The 10,598-nt window shown below is 45.8% G+C and overlaps 2 protein-coding genes across 4 annotated transcripts; one reads left to right on the forward strand and one right to left on the reverse strand.

Moving 5' to 3' along the window:
• The first annotated feature begins 348 nt into the window (after window positions 1–348).
• Window positions 349–5,819, forward strand: LOC133911163 (caffeoylshikimate esterase-like). Its single transcript, XM_062353373.1, has 8 exons — window positions 349–681; window positions 845–938; window positions 1,081–1,113; window positions 3,662–3,808; window positions 3,915–4,045; window positions 4,192–4,329; window positions 5,033–5,131; window positions 5,245–5,819. Exons 1-8 carry the CDS (start codon window positions 661–663, stop codon window positions 5,623–5,625), a joined length of 1,044 nt encoding a protein of 347 aa, XP_062209357.1. The 5' UTR covers window positions 349–660; the 3' UTR covers window positions 5,626–5,819.
• LOC133911146 (UDP-glucuronic acid decarboxylase 2-like) lies at window positions 5,806–10,598 on the reverse strand. 3 transcript variants are annotated; one of them, XM_062353363.1, is made up of 7 exons: window positions 9,940–10,598; window positions 8,708–8,854; window positions 7,910–7,989; window positions 7,734–7,817; window positions 7,560–7,634; window positions 6,535–6,629; window positions 6,255–6,411 (listed from the first exon to the last, which is right to left on the reverse strand). In XM_062353363.1, the coding sequence occupies exons 1-7, from the start codon at window positions 10,517–10,519 to the stop codon at window positions 6,399–6,401; spliced, it is 1,074 nt and encodes a 357-aa protein (XP_062209347.1). In that variant the 5' UTR covers window positions 10,520–10,598; the 3' UTR covers window positions 6,255–6,398. The 3 variants fall into 3 exon arrangements, with proteins under 3 accessions (XP_062209333.1, XP_062209347.1, XP_062209338.1); XM_062353354.1 differs by having other exon boundaries at window positions 6,499–6,629; XM_062353349.1 differs by lacking the exon at window positions 6,535–6,629 and having other exon boundaries at window positions 5,806–6,411.

A 10,598-nucleotide genomic window follows, 5' to 3' on the forward strand; every position in this document is an offset into this window, starting at 1 on the left:
CTATATCACCAATAGTCTTGCCCGCACGGCATCCTCACTGCATTTAAGATAACCCTGAGATTTTTTAGAGAAACCCTCAAAACCGTGTATAAAATCATCAGAGAACATATAGAAAGACTAGTGGTCTACAAGACCTCTAACCAGCTCGAGGCTCGTCAGGATTGACGCGAAAAAAAAAATCACGGGGGACAACTGGTCAACAGCTTGCCAGCTGCAAGTTCTGTTCGCGCGGAGAAATTGCAACGGTCGTCCCACCGAATACGATTAAGATTTTTTTTTTATATAGGGAATACGATTAAGATTTAAGGTACCGTTTCCTCCAGAGTGACATCGTCTACTCTTGTCCGATTACGATTAGAGCATGCAAGAGGGAGGGACAAAATCACAGCACATTGCCCTACCACCAACCCATCGACCATAATAAATGCTTCTCCTTGGGGCTGTTGGAAGGATTTCGTTCCCAAAGGCAAAGGCAGTCCGCTACCGATTCGTCTCCCTCCTCGCAAACCGCAGCCGCGTCCGACTCCAAACTTTGCAAACCAAACGACGACGAGGCTTCTTCCTCGTTTTCTTCTCCCCGCCGCAGTGCAGGCCGGCCTCGTTCTGTCCTCCCCCTTTTCTTGTCTCGGCGGGCCGGCGCGCGGCAGCCGTGGCGCAGCCATGGAAGTGGCGTACCACGAGGTGAGCCGTACCTGGCTTCGAATCCTTGATTTGCTCTGCACCTTGCGGTGGTCACGCGGCTGGTTCGTTCCTCGATTCGGTTTCTTAATTTCCGTGTCTTCTGGTTGTTGTTTTTTTGCCCCCGGTGCCGTTCTTGCGCGTCGACCGCCATGGATTGGAGCAGGAGTACGTGAGGAACTCGAGAGGGGTGCAGCTCTTCACCTGCGGGTGGCTGCCCGCCGCCGCGTCGCCCAAGGCGCTCGTCTTCCTCTGCCACGGTTCGCTACAGCACACACATTTACATTGAAAAAAATGCAGACAAAGCGTTCTGGTTTCTCCCTCCCCAGTGATCCGTGTATCTCTGCATCTATGTAAGGACGTCGTTCGTCTTGTTCATTGTTTTCCGGTTGCTTGTTTCAGGCTACGGCATGGAATGCAGCAGCTTCATGAAAGGTACGGCCGGCCGCCTGGCACTTGCTCTAAATTTATCCCGCTCTTGCTTGTTTCTTTTCCATGTTTTTTCCCCAAAAAAATGATGGCAGAAAGATTCATGACTATTTTCTGAAGAGGCTGAGGATATTAATATATTATCTTCTCTTTTTCCCACTTCACATTGCCAATCTTTTTCTCAAACAAAACAGAAATCCCTGTATCCGGCTGGTGGATATTTTTTTCAAAAAAAAACTGTTTGCGGAAAAGTCTCACAAAATGTAGTCATGCTACTAGCATGTTATTACCAACGTTTTCTTTACTTGCCAAAATTAATTTATTATAGCAATTTTTATTTTATGTTTTTTAGAAATTTATAGATACCTAAAACTTTCGCACCATTAGATTCATCGTGAAATGTATTTTATTGGTATTGTATACTTTTAAGTATTTATAATTTTTTTGTTAAAAAAATAAAAGCAAAATTGCTATAGTAAATAAAAAATGTCAAATAAATGAAAATAGAGGTAGCATTACAACATCAAGCAAGGACTGCTGTTGTCTGCAAGGGAACACGGGAGTAGTTACTGACGCACATTGAAACGCCGACCGGTAGGTCGTCCCGATTCAAATAAAGCACCTGCCGCACGTCCCAACAGCTTGGAGTAATCAACAATCACGTTGCTGCCTTGTTCGTCTCTCCTCTAACTCGAACCAATCGATGGAACCTGTTGCCTTTTTCAGCATTTGGTTAGTGGTTAACACGGTAGCTTAACTAGGTCGTGTGGTTAATGCATCATTGCGTCCTGATCTAGCCTTAGATATGAACAATGAATATGGTGCTTGCGTTTCGCCACAGCTTCCGCCACTTTCCCCGGCCATTCGGTAGATGTTGTTGGTGAGCCACCACCAACCGCACATACACAAGTACAACTATATGGGGCAGTCCCTGTCACGATCCAGTTCCTTTCTCGCCGGGAGTCCGTTTCCCCGCCGCCGCCGGCGAGGTGCACTTGGACGGGTGACCAACCGCCGGGCTACCATCTCCACCTCCTTAATCGCAGCAATAACCACCAGCCACGCTTTGTTGTCAGGAAGAAACCGGCGCTGTACTTGGTTGCCAGCGGCGGATCCACCCGGATGCACTTTGGGAGCCCCTTAAGCTTTCCTTTAATTTTTACACTATCTTCAACTATATTCTCTTCATTTCGTTCTTTTTTCAATTTTCTTCATCGTTCTCATTCTATTTATTTTCTCTCATCTCCAACAGTTTTTTTTCAAAGGGAATCATGAAGTGAAAAGAGAGAATCCTATCCTAAGGAAACAAAAATCCCGTCGTAAATAGATTCTGGATCCTAAAGAGAAACCGTTGAAGATGATCTTAAATATGAAAGTAGAAGAAAAGAAGAGAAGAATAACAAAAGAATAAGAGGAGAGCAAAAAGAAGAGAGAGAATCCGGAGTTCCTATTTTATACTAGCTCTGAATCGGTTATTGATGAGTGCCGTTTTCGCAACCGATACCGGCGCCACATGAGGCTGGATCGAGATCGACCAAGTTCATATTAATATTGTGAACATGATAGCGAGCGGAGGCTAGAGCGGCGATTAATTAGACCCATGGGCGAGCTTCTAGAAGGAAACGTTGCTGATCGATGCACGGCGCGGAGTTAGAGCAGTGGCCACCTCGCCTTGATGAGCCTTAACTGCGTGGAGGTTGCAAGGGATGATGAATGCACACTCCCTAGTTTAGGTGAGGCTCATTCATAGTTGATTAATGGCGTCAAGAATTTAGTCGTCCTGTAGCAGCAAAATCTATGTGGATCGGTTAGGTTGCTCACATGTCTTGTTGCCTATATGTACCGCATACGCAGATTGAGGGGAAAATATTCCATAAATATTCTTAGGCCATCTCCAATAGATACTTTAAAAACTTATTCCTTATAATACTATTACAGTATTCTCTAACACTATTACAGTATCCTATATTTTTTTATCTGCAACAACTACCTATTTTTTACCTTCTATTACTCTCCTACTCCCCTCGAACCTATGTGCATACACTATGAACAGTGATAGAGGCTCCCATATACATCTGTAAAAATGCCGCAACATTGTTTACTCGATACGGATTCTGTTGGAGTCGGATACTAAACGTCACCATCCCTTTTTTTACTGTAGCATTTGAAAAAATACAGATGTGAAGTCTGTTGGAGACGGCCTGAGTCTATTTCTATAGGAAAGAGAGTAGTGCTACCTAGAGATCGTTTCGACGTACTTTTCGGTCGATAAGAAGCTCTGTTTGGAACCGTTCTAGAATAAACTTTGGATGAATCGACCTAACATCTGGTACAACCATTTCATATGTAATTGATGTGTTCCAAACATACCCATGTTAGTGCCTTTAATTCGGGTGCACGAATGCTGCATTGCAGTATTGTACTGTAGGAAAAAAAAGCGGGGGGGTTTACTAATGCTGAGTGGCATGATATTCGACGCTGTTATCCTTCTTTGGCCTTTGCTCGGCGTGATTCTTTTGATTCTAACGCATGGATGGATGATCGATGAATGCAGCGTGCGGCGTCCGGCTGGCGGCGGCGGGGTACGGCGTGTTCGGGATGGACTACGAGGGGCATGGCAAGTCCGCGGGCGCCCGCTGCTATATCCGCAGCTTCCGCCGGCTCGTCGACGACTGCTACTGCTTCTTCAAGTCCATCTGCGGTACGTGAACCATGGCTCCATCATCTCCTGTTCCTGTCGTCGTCTATCCATGCCAAAATCAACCACTCATCCGCTTCCTTTGCTCCGGCTGCCTGCACGCGTGCAGACCTTGAGGAGTACCGGAACAAGAGCCGGTTCCTGTACGGCGAGTCCATGGGCGGCGCCGTGGCGCTGCTGCTGCACAGGAAGGACCCCGCGTTCTGGGACGGTGCCGTCCTCGTCGCGCCCATGTGCAAGGTCGGCCCTCGTCGTTCCGGATGCTCTCTCTCTCTGTCTCTACACTAGCCTGAACCTTTTTTGATTCGTCTGCAGGATGTGCTTTGTCTGAGCTCTGAAGTGAATACTAACTGATCATGTTCTGTTATGATGAAAACAAAATCCAGATATCCGAGAAGGTGAAGCCGCACCCGTTGGTAATCGCCCTCCTGACGCAGGTGGAGGACGTGATCCCCAAGTGGAAGATCGTGCCCACCAAGGACGTCATCGACGCCGCCTTCAAGGATCCCGTCAAGCGCGAAAAGGTCCGTCCACACAACTATTTCTTTCTTCTTCAGATCTCCTAGTTCCTGCTGGGATTCGCGCATTTCAATCCCCCCTTGCCAACTCTTTTTTTTCTTCGTTCTTTACGAGGAATTCTATTTTTTTTTTCAAGTATCCCACAGTAACATGTTCAGTAGATGTTGGATTCGATTTTTGAAGTTAAATTTTAACTAAGATTTTCTCGTAAAATATATCATTTATAACTATAAAATCTATATAGTGTAAAATTATTTTAAATTGTGAATATAGTTATATAATTTTTATACATTAGATATTCTTAAAATTTGATTAAATGTTGATCAAAATACATAAAGTTTGACTTTTAAAAAACAAATACGGCTACTATTTCTAAACAGATGGAGTAGTTTGCATGAGTAGTGGTTTCATGACAAAGCCGCAGCATCTTGGGTGCTCGAAAACAGGTCATGGTTGAGTCCAACAGTCTGATCAGCATTGTAAAAGAAAATGACTAGGTTGTGAAATCGTCACATATTTTCAGTCATGGCACCAATTCCCGGGGTCACATTGTCATGGGTCTGAACTTCTTCTTTTTTATGTAAAATGATCTCATTTCTATCTTTCCCGTTCTTATTTTTAAACTAAACTGAAAAAGAAAATGATATCTGACTGAAACGTTCGAGAGCTTAAGCTCATCTGGTGCTTCTGACATGCCATGCCGAGCAGATCAGGAGGAACAAGCTGATCTACCAGGACAAGCCGCGGCTCAAGACTGCGCTGGAGATGCTCAGAACCAGCATGTACATAGAAGACAGCTTGTCACAGGTACGTACGCTGTCAACACGTACAATCATGCATCAGTTTGTCAGGTTACGGTTAAAAATCCAATGGCAAACCCTGTCAGCTAAAGCTCAACGCGGGCTCTGAACTTTGCGCAGGTGAAGCTGCCGTTCTTCGTCCTGCACGGCGAGGCCGACACGGTGACCGACCCTGAGGTGAGCCGCGCCCTGTACGAGCGCGCGGCCAGCGTCGACAAGACCATCCAGCTCTACCCGGGGATGTGGCACGGCCTCACCGCCGGAGAGCCCGACGAGAACGTGGATGCCATCTTCTCCGACATCGTCGCTTGGCTCAACCAGCGCAGCCGCAGCTGGACGCTGGAGGACCGCCTAAGGAAGCTGATGGCGGCGCCCGGCAAGTTCATCGACGGCGAGAACGGCACGGACGGCAAAGTGCCGGCACAGGAGCGACCTCACCCGCGGCGCGGTGGCTTCCTCTGCGGGCTCACCGGCCGGACGCATCATCACGCAGAAATATGAAGATAGAACCACCAATCCTGATCAGATGTGCACCTTGAACAATGGCGAATAAGGAAGTGGTGTTGTGTGACCAATCATTCCCTTGCCTCCATTGCAGTGAACATTTGCTCAGTAATTAAATCTTCATATTCCATTGCGGTTTGACACTCATGCCGAAACATATAAGCTTATAACGCTATGTGTTATGACTTCAATATATTATGACCATCCCACATTATCTGTTGATAATGCCATTACAAAATGTAATTATATAGCACTACAGCCAAAATAACCAACAAAAGGAAACGATAGCATTACAGCAGTGCCAAGATATTTTAACAACATTCCAATATTTCCCTCAGACCTATGTGTGCAGCCATGTCCTTTTGTCCGTATAGTATAGAACAGTAAAATCGTGTGCTCTCTTCCTATTTTTGTATCAACTGGTCATACAAATCCAACAGATGTGTCCCTTTGACATAGAGAGGATTAAGGAAGGCCACCAACTGCCTCAGTAGATTCCTCCTGGTCCCCGAAGATACGTTTGCGGAAGTCCATGACCATGAGGGGAAGGCCCTCATGTAGGGGAACCTTGGGCTCCCAGCCAAGGAGCTCTTTGGCACGGGTGATGTCGGGCTTGCGCTTGTGTGGATCATCTGCAGTGTTTGGACGGAACTCAATGCGCGCTTCTGGGTCAATGGTTTCCTGGACCACCTTAGCCAGCTCCAGCATGGTGAACTCGCCGGGATTACCCAGGTTGAATGGTCCAATATGCTCCCCTTCCATCAGCTTCATCAAGCCTTCCACCTGTGACAAGCATCACATCAGTATTGCATGTAGTAGTATATTACCTATAGTACCACTGGAATCAGATTAATGATCTTCATCATCAACCACGGTTGCTGCATGTCTTTGCGAGAAACCACTAACATTCTGATCTTCAGCGGATCAGAAATGTGTAGTCCATCTCGGAACAGGAAACAAAGGACAAATAGTATAGGATGCAGCATCATCAACCCTTCCACCTGTGACAAGATATCAGTATAGGATGCAGTTGTTAGGAAACTAGTAGGCTACACGAGGACAAATTAAAATTTCTCTACCGTGTTCAACCAGAAAACTGTTCTAGTAGGAGAACCAGAAAACTGTTCTAGTAGGAGATCATAGATCGTTACCTCTAAACGCGGAGTGAAAGAAGAGTCGTGCATGTTCAAGAAGAGGAAGTAGTTGATCTCGTCAACCACGAAGAGAAAGTAGTCGATCTCGTCCTAAATTTTTCGTTGCCTATCAGCATCGCAGCAACGGCAACAGTGCCTTCACAGTATCCATACGCCAATGTGCTAGCACCGCACCCGGCTAGGGGTTTCATAGGGAGGTTGGGGAGGAGGCGGCGGCCAGGGTTTTAGGGTTGCGGAATCAATACGCTCATGGCCCCTACCTCCTCTTATATAGAGCACACTAATAGACCTTCCACGCTGGTGGCTCATTATGACTATAATCTGTCATGGATCAAAATCCAATCAAGCTCATGTACGGATCTAATCCGAATTAATAATTCCTCTAGGACATATCACCAATAGTAGTAGCATATTACAACCTATAGAATCAGCAAAATTAGATCCTAGAACTAATGACAAATCCTCGTCATCAACCATGGTTTCTGGATAACTGGATGTATTTGCGAGAAACAAATAACATACTGATCTCCAGCAAATCATAAAGATGCACTCCATCTTAGAGCAATAAGCATGGGGCACATAGCATATGAATCATTTCAAGGTTGCTATTAACATGTTTGAGATGGAGATACCCACATTGTGCGGATAGTTTCTCTTGGATGCTGAAGAGTCTATGCAAATAAGTTGAGCCACTCATATGGCACAAGTGTAGGTATCAGCACATTGTGGTTGACAGGTTTATTCAAATGTTTCTTTTAGAGTTTTAGAGGGACCCACCAAATCAGAAACGTATTGAAAGCTCCTAGTCTGCTTGCCATCACCATAGACAGTCAAAGGTTCCTTCCTCAGCGCCTGAAAACCCATAATTGCATCACGAGGATTTCAGTATCAAACAAAAATGAACTGCATATACTTAAGGTGGCAAAAGAGGGAGGCTGCAACTGGTGGTACCTGAGCAACGAAATTACTGACAACACGGCCATCATCGATGCACATGCGAGGGCCATATGTGTTAAAGATCCGGGCAATCCTTACCTAAATACAACACAAATTGCCATAAATATATTATAGCCCACAAAATTTAATCTGAATGCTGTTGATCTCAAGCACTTGAATGGAACAAAAACCTCAAGGTTGGCACCACGATGGTAATCCATGGTTAATGTTTCAGCTGTGCGCTTGCCCTCATCATAGCAGCTCCTGACACCTGTCAGTCAAACATATTTGCATTACAAAATGTCTTAGAAAACAAGCAAAACTAGAATACATGAAATCAAGCAGTATGCAACGAAAATGAGAAGGTCTGCTATGAGGATAGCAAGATCAACAAAAATTTTCTTGCTTCTCTTCTGTCGCTTGATTCCTTTCTCATGTTTATTGGTGGCACTAGTTTGGATAAACTAAGGTGACCTATTGTGGTTTTGTCCTATTCTTCCTTTATTAAGGAGGGATCCACCTAGCGGCTGTCCCACTTGGAACTAATTCTACCAACCAAAAGTATCCAGTTCCACAAGAAAGATACAAAGCATGGATGCCAACCAAATTACAATTCCATGACAGCAACTCCCAGAATTTTCAATTCCAAGCAAACACCTCTTTGCTCAACAGTTCATAAAGGCAGTAGCTTCACAATCAATATGCAAATAATAGTGATGCCTATTAATGGCTTATTTGGAGATTTTGCTGCTGAAGAAAAGGCATTTTTTTTAGAAAAAGAAACAAAAATGTTTTGAATCAAAACACAGTTTTTATGTTTTCTGTCATACACCAAGTGTTCACAATCAAATGACAAGAAATTAATGCCAGCAATGAGGATATTCATGTACTTTATACTACTCTCCCATGATCAACTCATTCGATCTGTTTGATGGAACTGTTGCGTCAAGAAGTTCGCAAAACAGAATATTGTGAGGAAGAGTTGTTACCAATGGGATTGACATTGCCCCAATATGTCTCCACCTGAGGGTGCTGGAGGGGATCACCATAGACCTCGCTGGTGCTGGTGAGTAGGAACCTTGCTCCAATCCGCTTGGCCAATCCAAGCATGTTCAGTGTCCCAACCACATTCGTCTTGTGCCATCTCAAAGGTTAAGGTTCACAATAACATTTTGAAAAGATACAGCAAGCATTAGCATGTCAAACAGCTTTCTTTTTTGACATTTTCACTATTTGAGGCTCTGATTTGGTAGCTAGGCACTTAGGCTTGACTTCCACTAAGCACTAGCACTAGTAGTTGGAAAAGAAGACATATGGCAATAAAGGTAAGTGATAGATACCAAACATTGATTAGAAAGAAAGAGGGCAGCGATCTCAACGTATGATTTTTGCAACTGCAATCCAAACTTTGTCAAAGTTGAGAATTATACAACTCAACTAGGTCCGAACGCAGCTTTGACCTTCACTCCTATTACAAGTTACAACAACACGAAGCAAACATTTTTTTCACCAATACAAGAATTAGCAGGCAATCCGAAGCACAGCTTCCGAGATCACCAGACCAAAGAGCTTTCTCTATAGCAATCCAATTAAAGCGATTTCTATGTCAGAAAACAAACACAGATTTAGAGCTCAAGGTAAATGATAAAAAGAGAAACAATTGACCACACATCTCCTACCAAAGATCAACATTAACTCTGAACTGTTTGAGTAAATCCTTACATGCAGTTAGTTTAATCTTTCTGCAACACTAAGCTGACCACACATCTTGCGGGCTATATATTGGGCCGACCCCCTTGTAACACATCTTTGGATGATTTTCAATCCAATAGAGGCTATTAGCAGTTATAGCCTTTTGGGTGTTTGAATAAACATCAGAAACTGCTGGTAGTAAGAAAACTCATGTGTCCAGTGTATGATACGATTCACCTCTTGCAGAATCAATTCCAACAAGAACTACACATGAAATCCCATTCAAATACTATATTCCTAATTTCTTATCCACCCCTCGTTTGCTTGCCATCTAGTTAAAAAAGTAGCTTTCCTGTCCTCAAAACAATCAAATCCAAAAGATTCATCTTGAACAATCAAACTTAAACCAAAATGACAGCCAAATCAAGCACCTTAGCAACCAGTGGAAACACAGCCATCAATCATGCAAGGACCAAAAGAGTAAACTTGGAGGAGCGTTCAGATTCAGACGAAGCAACTAGCAAGGATATGATGGTCTTGATGGGGTTGTACTTGTAGTGCACGGGGCTGGCGGGGCAGGCGAGGTGATAGATCTGGTCGACCTCGAGCAGTATGGGCTCGACGATGTCGTGCCGGATCACCTCGAACCTGGGGTTCTGGAGGTGGTGCGCCACGTTCCCCTTGCGCCCCGTGAAGAAGTTGTCCACCACGATCACGCTGTCGCCGCGCTCCACCAGCCGGTCCACCAGGTGGCTCCCCACGAACCCCGCGCCGCCCGTCACCAGGACGCGCAGCGCGCGCCGCCGCAGCCCCAGGGGCACCTTGCCGCCGACGGACTCGCGAAGCGACGGGTGCCCGGCGGTGGCGATGCGGCTGAAGGTGGTGGACGCGGCGGTGTAGGACGGGGCTGGGGCGGAGGGGGAAAAGGTAAAGAGGGCGGCGGCGAAGAGCATGCCGGCGAGGGCGAAGAGGGGGCGGTGCTCGGCGGCCGCGTAGCGGGCGGCGCGGGAGAGCCAGGCGATCGGCTTAGAGGGCTTCGGGGAGTACTCTCCGCCGTTGGAGGCGGAGCCCGGCGCCGCGGCGCCGCGGTACGTCAGCTCCGACGCCATCTCCGGCGAAGGACCTGGACGTAAATTTCAGTTCGGACTTTTGGGTCTACTCAGTATAGGGACCAGTCTGTAAATAAAT

This window comes from Phragmites australis, chromosome 1 (genome assembly GCF_958298935.1).
Source record: "Phragmites australis chromosome 1, lpPhrAust1.1, whole genome shotgun sequence".
Taxonomy (NCBI): Eukaryota; Viridiplantae; Streptophyta; class Magnoliopsida; order Poales; family Poaceae; genus Phragmites; species Phragmites australis.